At 35.5% G+C, this 13,942-nt stretch overlaps 1 protein-coding gene across 1 annotated transcript in view; it reads left to right on the top strand.

Moving 5' to 3' along the window:
• LOC128638900 (carbonic anhydrase-related protein 10-like) overlaps positions 1-13,942 on the top strand; it is a gene marked incomplete at its 5' end in the record, with an annotated part of 449,343 nt that overhangs the window by 288,805 nt on the left and 146,596 nt on the right. The window contains 2 exons of the mRNA XM_053691030.1: positions 2,959-3,144; positions 11,297-11,392. Coding sequence (XP_053547005.1) covers positions 2,959-3,144; positions 11,297-11,392 — 282 coding nt within the window. The remainder of the gene's footprint in view (positions 1-2,958; positions 3,145-11,296; positions 11,393-13,942) is intronic.

The following is a 13,942-nucleotide window of genomic DNA, read 5'->3' on the forward strand; positions in this document are numbered from 1 at the left end:
GTATAATAACACCCAGCACTATATAATGACACAGTAGTGACACTGGCTCATGGGTATAGCCAGAGGAGGGCTGGTTATAGAATCAGTGGTATCTGTATCAGTATAATAACACCCAGCACTATATAATGACACAGTAGTGACACTGGCTCATGGGTATAGCCAGAGGAGGGCTGGTTATAGGATCAGTGGTATCTGCATCAGTATAATAACACCCAGCGCTATATAATGACACAGTAGTGACACTGGCTCATGGGTATAGCCAGAGGAGGGCTGGTTATAGGATCAGTGGTATCTGCATCAGTATAATAACACCAAGCACTATAAAATGCTTTTAATTTGAAATGTACCTTGGTGTCCTTCACTAAAGTCTGTCCTTTGGAAAATGTCCGCCACAGCCTTTGTCTGTGCCTATCCCTGAGCATAGTCCCCTTTATTACACATATCTAATAGTTGGTTACAAGCTTTATTGTGGTGGAACCTGCTATAATGTCCTCATTGTCCAATGACATATTAAGGAGGTTCTTCTAATTAAACAGAAATGAAACACAAAATGTTACTTTCGTGATACTGATATCTATATCAGTATCACGAAAGAAACATTTTTAAAAAAACTTTTCAATTTACATCTATTATCAAATTTGCTTCATTCTCTCTTTATCCTTTTTTTGAAGGAACAGCAGTACGCTGCTGGGAGCTAGTTGAACATACTGGATAAGCTAATAACAAGCGGTATATATGTACAGCCACCAATCAACATCTACAGTAGCTCTCGGTAGTGCATTGCTGCTCTTTAGCCTACCTAGGTTTTCTTTTCAACAAAGGATATCAAGAAAACAAAGACAATTAGTTAACAGCAGTGAATTTGAAAGTTGCTTAAAATGGTGTGTTCTATTTGAATCATGAAATACATTTTTTGACTTTACTGTCCTTTTATGTTTCCTAGGCAGGTTCTGATGGGACAATTAAATTGTGTTGTATGTGATAATGTCACACACAATTAGGAAGTTGCCACAGGCAGGGAGACGTTCTCCTTGATCATGATGTGGATAAGAAGTCTCTAAATAACACATGTTTGAGCCCCTTACCACTAGAGGGTATTCTTTAGTTTCAAATGAGGATTTGCATGTCCCTCTAATATGCACATAATTACTGTAATGGGGACATTATACTGATTTGCTAAATCAATTAAAAGTGATGCAGCATAACTGTAAAAAGCTGACATGAAAATATCACCCAAACATCTCTTTGTAAAAAGGAAGATATTTTACCTCAACATCTCTTCAGCTCACCAGAGTAAGTGCTTTGTGAAAAGTTAGAGCTCCTCTAAAGCTGCAAGTGCTGAGGTATTGAATTGTTTTGCTGTGATCTCATGTGATTCCATTTAAATCTCATGAGATTTCTCCATAAAACTTCATTAAACTGAATAGGAAAATAACATGACTGCGCCTGCACATGCTAGATTCACACTCACTTGGATGTCCTGGGACTAAAATCTCTTTACATTGGGGTGTGATAACTTAGGGAAGTTTCAGGTAAATATCTTACTTTTTTACATAGAGATATTCAGGTGATATTTTCTAGTCAATTTATTTTACAGCTATGCTGCATCAATTTCAAGTGCTTTAACATTAGGGTATCATAACCCTTTAAGTAGTGAGTGCCTGCAGAAAAAACACTAGTTTTAACTGAAGGGGAGGTTGTTCTGCATTAGTCATTGCTTCCTCTTGTGAATGAACTAGAGGGATAATTAATCACATGAAAGAGAGGAAAAGTCCTTTTAATGAGCGCTCACTTATCATCCAACAAAATATTGACTACAATGATGTTACCATACATGGTATATAAAATGAAACTAATATATATTTTTATTGCATTCCTTAGGACAGCATTTGCCTTTTTTTGGTTATCTCTGTAAAGTTGTGCATTTTTAAAAATAAAATAAAAATCTTTTAACCCTTTGATGACAGTTTAATTTGTCTACATCGGAACAACGATCGCGATATTTCAATGATGGGATTTAATCAGGGGGCCGTCCCTATGACGCTAGGCACGCCCTCCAGACCACGATCGCAGGACAGCCAAATGGTTAGGACGTTCTATTCCGTCCTAACAGTGCTAAAGCCCATCGTGGTTAGGACGAAACAGAATGTCAGAACGGTGTTAAAAGGTTAATTTAATAAATTATATTTTTAAAAAATGAAATAATCTATATATTTAAATAGAATATCTTGTTTCTGGTTTAAGCACTTCAAAATAACTCAGCCAACCCCATCAACCTTTTAATGGTAAACATGAAACAGAATTCATTCTCAAATTGAGAGAAAATTTGCATTATACGCAGGCATTTGAGAAAACTTCAAATGTGTAAAAGGAATGGCTTGCTCAGCCCCACTGACAGCGACTGTAAGACCTATAGATGTATAATATATTACTCGATAAAATTAAAATTGTATTTATTTTAGACTTTGTATTTTAGATTGTTGTACAGAACTGTATCTATGAATATGAAATTAATTGTGTACAATTCAAATTCATGTTGTTTGCTATTTTACTTACAAAATACTAAGCGAACAATTAATAAATGTAGCATTTTTTGTATAACGTGTTCATCTTGTCATCCCGAAATGTAGTAAATGGCCCATGCACGATGCAGAGTATTTAACTTTTATAAATTCTACAAGCTACCTCACAGACCTGACTGATTTTTCAGTGTGAGCTTGTTTTAAAAATTTTCTTGACTGAAAGTGTTAGCAAGCTATCATACTTGTATTGTACATAATATATTAAAAAATAATTATCCAGTACCCAAAAAATAAATACAAAAAAACATAAAAAAATAATATAAAAATTATAATATGTGAAAATATGAAAATATTCTTCTGTTGACAGCTACTGTTATTACTTAGTAATCTCTATTACTTTAATTTTCCAGTTTGATTTTTTTTAAATTTATTTTAGATAAGCGGAACAATGCACAACACAGGACGCCACGTATCCCTTCGAATAGACAAGCACCAGGCGGTAAATATTTCAGGAGGTCCCCTTTTATACAATCACCGTCTTGATGAAGTGATGTTTCATTTTGGCAGCAAAAATGAGAATGGTTCAGAACATCTAATGAACAAGAAAGCTGCAGCTGGTGAGGTAAGTGATGTTAACAGTTACCAAATAGCTGACCCAAACTATCTGTGATTTGGCTGTTTGATCCCAGTGTTCTTCTCTGCTGTTTTTCATATCTGTGTACTAAAGATGGCACTCGCAGCATGTTACATTATATATTAGAATTTTAACAATTTGCTTGGATTGCTCCTTTTGAAGTCCCACCTATTATTATATAAAGTGATTGTAAAGTCTAATGAATTAGTGCCCAGTATCTAAAAATAATCTTAAAAACAGGGGCACTTTAATTCATAATACTTTACAGAAGCTTCTTTTTAAAAATATTTTACCATTGCGTTGTGGTAAATATACCGCCGTTCCTATGCCCGCATCACCTACTGTATTTAGGATATTGATGACAAATCTGGCTTCCTCCAATCATTGCGTGCCCCACAAGCTGGACGCCAAGGGATATAGGCAACAATAGGAAGAAGCTGGAGATGCGGGCAGGGAAACAGCGGTATGTTTACTATAAAGCGTCTTTGGAAAGTTTACTGAATTAAAGTGCCCCTGTTTTTAAGATAATTTTTAGATACTGGGCAGTAATTCATTAAACTTTACAATCACTTTAGGATAAAATGATTCAGAGCGAACATGTCATTTTAGGAGAATTTTGAATTGTCTTCTAACATTATATTTGTTTGCTCTTTGGGTATCTTTTGTTGAAAAGTTAGATCCTGTGAAGCAAATCTTACTGGGAGCTTCCTAAAGACATCTTGTAAGACAATGACAAGAAGAGGCCACTAATCAGCAGTTAACTCTCAGTAAAGTTTTGCTGCTCCTGAGTGTACCTAGGTTTTTCAACATAGGAAACCAAGAAACCGAAATACATTTCATATAAGAAGTAAATTGAAAAGTCTCTTAAAATTACACGCTCTATCTGAACCATAAAAGTTTCATTTTGACTTTCATGTCCCTTTAATAGTTAGTAACCATCCACTCGAGTGTGTATTGGGAAACGTTAGAAGTCAACTATGGTGCTTTGTGGCGACCTTTTCTATAGCATTCTAATTCATTAAGATATCATCAAATTACACATGATGTGGCTTACTTTCCATTAGTGTTGTAAACTGCTGTAAACTGTGTAAAATGGTGATAACAAGTATTTCCATTAAAGTCTTTAGAGATCTTTTATTTTCCACCAGTTTTCAAAGTTTACAACAGCAATGGAGATTATGCTTATTTTTGGCTAGATTTTGAGTGGAACGCAATATCACGCTTAGGCTTATACGATATGTGCGCTCCATCCAGTGATAGCAGCGCAGGTACATTTCTGCTGGTATTACAATGTAAACGCCACCTCGCGTTTCGCATTGCATGGATGCCAAACGCTCATAAGAGCATGCTTCATAGGCTTCAATGGGATCCTCATTTTCATGTAAATAACGGTGCAAAGATTGTATAATTCATAATACAATATAGAGTATATATAGCTAACTAAATTAAATCTTCATTATCCATTGGAAACATCATATATATATATATATATATATATATATATATATATATATATATACAATGCACTACTTATGTAAATAAATAAATAGTCTATCCCATATCGGCTTGTCACATATTATGTGATTCCTAATAAAATCCATGTGATATTTTATTATAACAACATTTCATAATACAGGATAAACAGTGGATTAAATGAGATAAAGAAAACTAGGTGAGTAATTTGATCATAACTATAATACAGTAGGATAAAACTATTAAATAGTATATACACATACAACTAGTGTGTTTAGGGGCTAGAGAGACTCAGGCTATAATGGGGAGACAGGAGTGCAGATCATTGCCAATAATTTAATAAATCATGCTATGAGTTCAACCCTAAAGGGACTTGAGTTTTCAACTTAAAGATCCAATACATCTCCTGTCTTCCCAGAAGCCTGTCTGTCTCCCCCTCTCTTGGGTAATGTAACCCTTTTGATTATAAACCAGGAAACGGTATCCAATCTGCCATCGTTCCTTTGTACAAAATGTTGTACCAACAGCGTTTTTGCCTTACCCACAGATATGGTGGAGAGATGTTCTCTTATCCTTGAATTAACATCCCATGTCACTAGGCCAACATATTGCACAAAACATATGGGCCGGCTTCTAAACTTTTACAATAAAGATAGCAAGAGAATGAATAAAAATTGATAATTAGAAAGTTGCTTCTGAATCATGAAAGAAAAAAATTGGGTTTAGTGTCCCTTTAAGGATACCTGATATATTAAGCTATCCTAAAAATTAACTAAGTTTACACCTCAAAAAGAAATATGGACTGACTGAAAGGACCAAGTGGTTCTTATTTGCTATCAAAATCTATGTTGTTATATTTTAGCTAATGAACACACTGAACTATGGTAGCTTAAATACCTTGGGTCTATCTGGTCATGTGGTACAGAGTTGTTTTGTGAGCATGTTCATTGACACTTAAACTTAGCAAAATGACATAAAGACTACATGTGTATACTGCTTCCAATTGGCTCGTAGTTTGTGTCCTGCGTACAAGCTGCAATGGGTTGAGACTCTCAACTAGAGCTTTATCTATGGGGTTAATGCATTGGTAACAGGGACGCTAATGCAAAAACGAATTAATTAGATAATTTATGTTTTGACTGAGAATGCCCCTTTAAAATGCATTCTATGCAAGATACCCTTCAACCCTAGCAATGCATAAACTACAAGAATGGCCTCATTTACACTTTCAACACTCTTCAAAGCACTAGTATTTTTCTGTATGTTTTTTTTTCTTTCTATGAGCTCATTGAAAGTGACCTTTACATGAAGCTTTGTATTGCTAAAATCACAAAATAAATGGCATGCGATAAGCAATTTGTGACCCCTTGACCTTGTGAAATTTCAAAAGATCAATTGAAAGACTTTCTGAGAGAAACATTATATTATCTATTGTCAGATAATAAACATTATACAGGAAAACAACCACTACTAAGCACATAAAAAACAGTTAAAATGCATCCCAAACAGAATGCTGGAAATATGATTTAATCAAATGAGATTACAACAATCTTCATATTTTTTAATATTGCTAAAAAAATCAGTTATGGAACAGCAACTGTTCAACATGCATGATTAATAGCAACAACATGTATATCCAAAGGCAGCTTAAATCCCTGAGTATTATGGAGAAGCCATCAATATGACTATACATATCTGCTAACAATTTGCTGTCTAGAATCAAGAAGTGCACTGCGGGAAATTAATTTCCATAAGAAGAAAGTGGCTGCAACTTATCTTATTTATATAATGGGATTTTAACATTTCTCATACTGTACAGTGTGAAACTGCTAAATTATGAGGTTTTAAATATCTCCCAAACGTCTAAACCTCACTATACAGTACAATTTTTTTTTGTTTTTGCTGAATACCTATTACTAAAACAAGATGGCAATGCAGGGTTCTAGATAATGTAAACAAGATTTTTGGGATTTCTATTTAACGTAAAAACCTTTGCAACTTATCTCATATGCAAATAAGCAAGATGGAGTGGCAAACTGTTAAATCTGGATTACAAATACCTGATAACTGACAGAAATCCTGTTTAAGAAGATGAAATTACTGTAATTTAGAATCACCATAATTCAAGCATCAAATACAATTTTTTTTTTAAAGAATGTGATTGCTAAACATTTATAGATGTTGCGGCCATAGTTCAAATTTTCTTGAGTTTCCTGCCAATTTTGATATCTGTGTGAGATATCTTTTATATGTCTACAATACATATACATACAGTATGTAAATGTCTGTCCTGCCCACTGCCGAAGGGCTATACAATAGTGCTGAATATAGGTGTAATATATCTAGACCATGGGGCCAATTTATTAATGTGCAAGCGGACATGATACAATGTAGCGTATCATGTCCGCCGCACATCCATAAATGCCAACAGCATACTCTGTCAACATTTATCATTACCCAAGCAGTTCTTGTGAACTGCTTGTGCAATACCGCCCCCTGCAGATTTGCAGCCAATCGGCCACTAGCAGGGGGTGTCAATCAGCCCAATCGTATGGAATCGGGCGGATTGATGTCCGCGGCCTCAGAGCAGGCGGACAAGTTATGGAGTAGCGGTCTTTGGACCGCTGCTTCATAACTTCTGTTTCCGGTGCTTGATACATTCCGGTCCCCATATATTCATATATAAATCTAAAATGGTGTCTGTGGAGATTTTAGAGTGTATTCAACATGCACAAGATGATAGAATTATTCTAAACCACCTTAGAATTAGGGATGGACGAATGTGCTCAAAGTGTAATTCGTTTGGTAGAACAAAGTCCTGTTGGCATTAGTTTTGGACAATCGAATGTTGATAAGAATGAAAACCCATTAAAATTCGGTATGCAACTGTTATTTCCGGTTTTTGAATGTTACTTTCATTTTCGAATGTTCATCATCAGATCTAATATCCACATTCGAAATTTTGAATGCAGTTTGATTAAACAAATACTATTCAGAAGTTCAATAGTTTATGTGGTCAGGAATTTAGTAAATTGATACATAATAGATACAAATATATAAATGTAAATGTTTCTATTTTGCATATTGCATAATTCAAATATTACATTTAAAGAGGGGATTAGAAATGCTATTACAAATATAGCAATTAAAAATTTTCAAATTCAAGTATTGCATAATTTGAATCGAATTATTAAAAAAATTTGAATCAAATGTTACATTTAAAGAAAGGATTCGAAATACTATTGCATAAAAATTTTCGTTGTAAAACCCTTCTCTACTGACCAACATGTCAAAACGGATAGTTTTGTACTATATCAACACACTTTGTGTATTGAATTTGATGTGTCCATTTTATTGCTGAAATAAAGTACAAAACCCCTAGTTGTGGGGATTGTATTGCAGAAGCTGCTACTGTCATTGCATCATAAGGGTGATTTTTTAATCTGATCGTTAGTGAAAACATCGCTAGAGTTAGGCTTTTTGCGCTTGTCGGGTTCAGCTGGTATTACAAGTTGTTAGGTTGTTGTTTTATTGTAATGTTAGGGTTATTTATTTTTGTTAATGTGAGTTTTTTTATTTTTAATAATGTTATTTTTTTTTTTAAAGGTAAGATTAGGTTTTATTTATTTTTGCAGGTACGTTTTTCTTATGGTAGTTAGGATTTATGTTGTAATTTTTGTGTATTTTAATTTGGGTTAAGTTATGGGGTGTTAGGTAAGGGGGTTTAGATGTTAGTTTAGGACTTTGCGTTGTAATGGGCTGGCGGTTTAGGGTTTAATAGTATTATTTAGTGTTTGCGATGTGGGGGACTGGCAGTTTAAGGGTTAATAGTTTATTTATGTACTTTGCGATGTGGGGGGATAGTGGTTTAGGGATTAATAATTTATTTAGGTACTGTGATGTGGAGGATGGGGGTTTAGGGGTTAATATTTTATTTAGGTACTTTGCAATATGGGGGATGGCGGTTTAGGGGTTAATAGTTTATTTATGGGTGTATGTGTACTTTGTAATGTATTTTTGTAGTGTTTTGGTATGTGGGGGTGGCAGTTTAGGGGTTAATCCTTTATTTTGGTACTGTGATGTGGGGGATGGTGGTTTAGGGGTTTGTAGTTTGTTTATGGGTGCAAGTGTAATTTATTTTTGTTGTGTTTTGTGCAACTTTTTATTTTTGGAAAACAATTTTCCACAGCTCTTAGATTGCGGAAAGGATTGAAGCATAAAAGGCCATTGCGCTAGCGCAATCACAATTTTGCTGAACTTGTAAAATCAGCGGAATGAAAATGGCTCGCAAAATCACGATTGTGCTAGTGCAAAACCGTTTGCACCTAACTTGCAATCTAGCCCTAAGGCAGTGAGTGACAACATCCTAACACATGGGGAGACTTTTCAATGTACTTCTATTATCAAATTTTGCACATTCTTTTTATTTATATACAGACTTTTTGAGGCACCAGCTCCAACTGAGCATGTGCACAAATTCATAGGATATACATTTACTAGTACGTAATTGGCTGATGGCTGTCACATGATACAGAAGGTCGGCATATGAGGGAGAATACATTTGTCAGAAAAAAATCTACTGCTTATTTTAAATTCAGATTAAGGGGCATATTAATCAATGTGCGAGCGGACATGATACGAAGTAGCGTATCATGTCCACCGCACATCGATAAATGCCAACAGCATACGCTGTCAGCATTTATCATTGCACCAGCAGTTCTTGTGAACTGCTGGTGCAATGCCGCCCCCTGCAGATTCGCGCTAGCAGGGGGTGTCAATCAACCCGATCGTATTCAATCTAATTGATTTCTATCCGCCACCTCAGAGCAGGCGGACAAGTTATGAAGCAGCAGTCTTTAGACCACTGCTTCATAACTTCTGTTTCCAGAGAGCCTTCAGGGGGCTCCATACGGAGCTTGATAAATCTGCCCCCAAGTGAATTGCCTTTTTATTATGCACTTGTTCATTATGCAATTCTACTGTATTTAGTGGTCTTTTATGTATTATTGCAGTCTACCCTCTATCTTCTGTTCTCCCCTTCAGAGGACTCATTTGAATTTGCCCACTAACCAGAAGTTTCCAAAGCACATATATGTAGTTCTGATTTTTCCTGGGATCACAAAAACTATTAGGGATTAGATTTTAAAACCCTTTGAAAAGATATGTAATGCCCATTTTTATGGTAGTTACAGCTTAGTGGAAAAGACTACAGCAGGAATGGTTCTGCAAGTTAGATTTTTGGGGCCAGGAGGCTTGAGTCTAAGTCAGGGAGACCAGTGGGTGGAGTCATTGTGGAGGAGGCTGAGATGTGTTCTCTTGGCTGAACTAAGCATGTGATAGTTGGCCTCTGGGTTACTGTCATATACTAATGTGAGCCAACTAGTGCATAGCCACAAGTAATGGTAAAATGATATAAAGCATGAAAGCACAAATGATAAAACTCAATGCATCAGTACTACATATAAGTAAAAGATAAATACATAAAGGATAATAATATTAGATTGCTGTTATTCTGCATATATGCAGAAGCAAATTACCCCTCACACTAATTTTCTGAATCAAATGCAAACCAGAAATGGGGCTACATAAACTAACTTATAAGATATGTTTAAAAAGTCCACACATTATCTGTTATCATCATGAACAAATTGCTATGAAGGTCCATAACTGTAATAACACATCTATTTAAATTGACATAAACATGCAAAACAAAATGCTCTAATGTGTTGGAATTGTATTATTGGACTATTGTTTGCATTTAGCTATGTTTTAGTCCCTGTGAATGGGTTAAACACATAGTTAAAGCCAGCTCCAGGACAACAATGCACAGCTGGCTTCTAGCTAAACACATCTGGTAAATCAATGACAAGTCATGTGTGTAGCCACCAATCACCAGCTAGCTCCCAGTAGTGCATTACTATTCTTGAGCATACCAAGGTATGCTTTTCCACAAAGGATACAAAGAAAACAAAGTCAATTTGCTATTAGAAGTAAACTGAAGTCTCCTAAAATTGCATGCTCTATCTGAACTATGAGAATTTAATTTTGCGTTTCATGCCCTTTTATTTGCAGAGCAATGGTCGGTTGATATCAACTGATACCCTACAATCCACATGAGTTTAAATTAGTAATAATTGGATGTTAAGGGGACAGTATACACCAATTTTCATATAACTTCATGCAATATACACTACTATAAAGAAGAATATGCACAGACACTGATCTAAAAAAAACTGTCAAAATGCACTGAGATAAGAGGTGACCTTCAAGGTCTTAGAAATTAGCATATGAGCTTACTTAGGTTTAGCCTTCAACAAAGAAAACCAATACAACAAAGCAAATTTGATGATTAAAATAAATTGGAAAGTTGTTGAAAATTGCATGCCCTTTCTGAATCATGAAAGTTTCATTTTGACTAGACTGTCACTTTAACCTAAATCAAATGCTAAATAGTATGGGTATTCTGCTTTTGGTTCCTAATTGCCGTGTTCGTTCTCACTTTCAAAACCTCCTCTTTGTCTGTTTTGTTAGCTGTTCCTGTGAACTTGTCCATGTCTGTTCTCTCTTTTTCCTACTTATTCGTCTTGTCTATTTGTATCTGTGACCTTAGACTCTCTATTATTTCTTTTATCCAGTGACCTTTTATGCTACCCTTCTCTTATTACAGGTACAACTGATTCATTATAACCAGGAGTTATACAACAATATCAGCGAAGCATCTCGCAACCCCAATGGCCTGGCTATAATCTCTTTCTTCGTGAATGTGAGTTTTGTAATCTTTATGTAATGAATAGAAACTACAGTCATGTTTTTGCAATAGAAAATCAAATGTTTTTTCTACATATGCATATGTTCAGCCATAGCTATGATAATCATTATTCCCCTGTGACAAGGTATTTGATGCCTTATATTATTTGCAAAAATTGTACAAATGTTTTGCAGTTCTAATGCTCCTGCAAAAATCTGGTCTGGTCACAATAAGAAGCTGAGATGTATATAATATATTTTACAAATTTACACCCCCCCCCCCCCCAATCTGGTAATAATCACTAAGTGCATAGGCACAAAGTAAAATAAATGTATAATTCACATACAATCATCAGACCAAATACATTCTCTTGAAACACCAATAAATGGTCTCCCCGGACCTATTAAAGGGAGAGAAAGGTCAAAAATGAAATGTCCATGGGTGCATTTCCATATGAAATAGAAGTATTTTTTAATATACTTCCTTAGGCAAAAATGCTTCTAGTAAAAGTAATTACTGTTTATCTGTGGCATATGCACATAACCTGAGAGGGCCCGTGCACCTGTATTCAAACACCATGCCTGCTCAGACAGCTGGCGGTAGTGTGTATTGCTTCTAAAAAGAAGTCATTTGTGTCATACAAACCAGTCCTGACTGGTGGTGTTTGAATACTGGTGCACGAACCTTCACAGGATATGTGTGTATGCTGCAGAAGAATAGTAATAACTCTTACCAGAAGCATTTTAGCTACTGGAAGTATATATATATATATATATATATATATATATATATACATATATATATATATATATATATATATATATATGCACATTTCAATGTTTACCTTTCTATCTTTTTAACCATTTCGCTGCCGGGAATTTCAGAGAGTAAAAACTTTTAGCATTTTTGATACCATTCCATTTAAACAGAAACAGAGCCTTGTTTTTGTTTTGTTTTTTATTTCCCTATCAAAACTATATTTATTTTTTTACTTGACAACCCAAGGTATAGATCTAGGCCCATTTTTGGTATGTTTCATGCCACTGTTTCACAGCCAAATGCAATCATATTAAAAAAATTGTTAACTTTTTCACAAACTTTGGGTTTCTCACTAAAATTATTTACACATAACTACTGCAGACAAATGGTTGTAAAAGGTTCTCTGGGGTCCCCTTTATTCCGAAAAAGCAGACATGCATGGCTTTGCAATTAGTTTTTAGCAATTAGAAGACTGCTAAATGCAGCTGTGCACCACACTTATGAAATTCACGCCATTAAAGAGGTCACCAGATGCACAGCCAATCGGATAATGCATAGTGTTTGTTGCTAGCGCCTCATCCTTATAGTGTCCGCCATTTTAGGTACTAGCAGCTGTCTGCCACTGTCCAGTTTATAGGATTTTTGTTGTTTTTTTTATAATATTTTGTATTATTTTTAAATGATTTTCCTTAGTGTAGGGGTCTCCATCCCCTCCCCTCCCCACGGTCATAATGTAGCGTCCCTTTCCTCATTCTCCTTTCCAAATTTATTTTCCTGTAGGTAGGGTTCCGCCCCTCCCTCCACCGCTGTGCCGCCCACCCACCTACCTTCATCCCTCCCGAACCTCCGACCAGCACAAATGGATGATCGTTATAGACAGTGACACAGACTGTATCACTGTCTTTAACAATAATGCATCTTCCTTCATATGGAACCGGAGCACCAATTGTGCTCCATTTCCATATGCAGAGCGATACCTGCAACTCCGGAACAGCAGCTCTCTGCGGTCACTTTGCAGCCGAGGCTGCTTTAGCTTCCTGAAGCTAGGACAAATATATATACGTTATCCATGGTCAAAGTACCGTATGATGTATATATACGACTTTTTGGGTCAAGGGGTTAATGAGATGATTTTACTGACCACCTGACTAAAATGAAAGCCAATATTAAACTAACATTTACTATTATAATTAATTCAATTTATGTTAAATTATGCATTTAATGTGTGCTTTGGACAGCTTAGTATAATTTATAAATCTATAAAATGTTATAATTTAGCAAAGTATTACACTGCCCCCACCCAGCTATCTCATAATGAAACTTGACTGGCAAAATGTTCTGTAGAAAACACTTTGGTAATTAAATAAATTGCAAGTGTGCTGACCGTAGCTCAATCGTAACTGACATGTAATCAATGGAAACTTGTTTTTGGGTAGCATGAGAATTTTATTGACTTACAGATGCTTCCTGCAAATATAAACTCACAGGTATGCACACACGCACTACTAAACAAGCAGTGTGCAGCCCAGCACACCACACACAAGTGCCTCTGATTTTATGTATTTGCAAAAATGCTTCTCCGAAAACTTAGTGGATTAGTGACTACTTTACCCCAGGTGTGTGCAAAATGCCAGCAATCTGGTGATAAGCTGGGTGCATGAACACTTCAATCTTGTGCAAACTCCAAATGCTGGTAATGAGGCCAATTTGATTTTGTATGCCAAACATTTGTGTGCCCAAAATGGCATGTAGTAAAATATGCAGAGCTGGGTTATTTCAAACCAGGAATGGGATACTATGTTCTTA

The sequence above is a fragment of the Bombina bombina genome, chromosome 8 (genome assembly GCF_027579735.1).
Source record: "Bombina bombina isolate aBomBom1 chromosome 8, aBomBom1.pri, whole genome shotgun sequence".
In the NCBI taxonomy this organism is placed as follows: domain Eukaryota; kingdom Metazoa; phylum Chordata; class Amphibia; order Anura; family Bombinatoridae; genus Bombina; species Bombina bombina.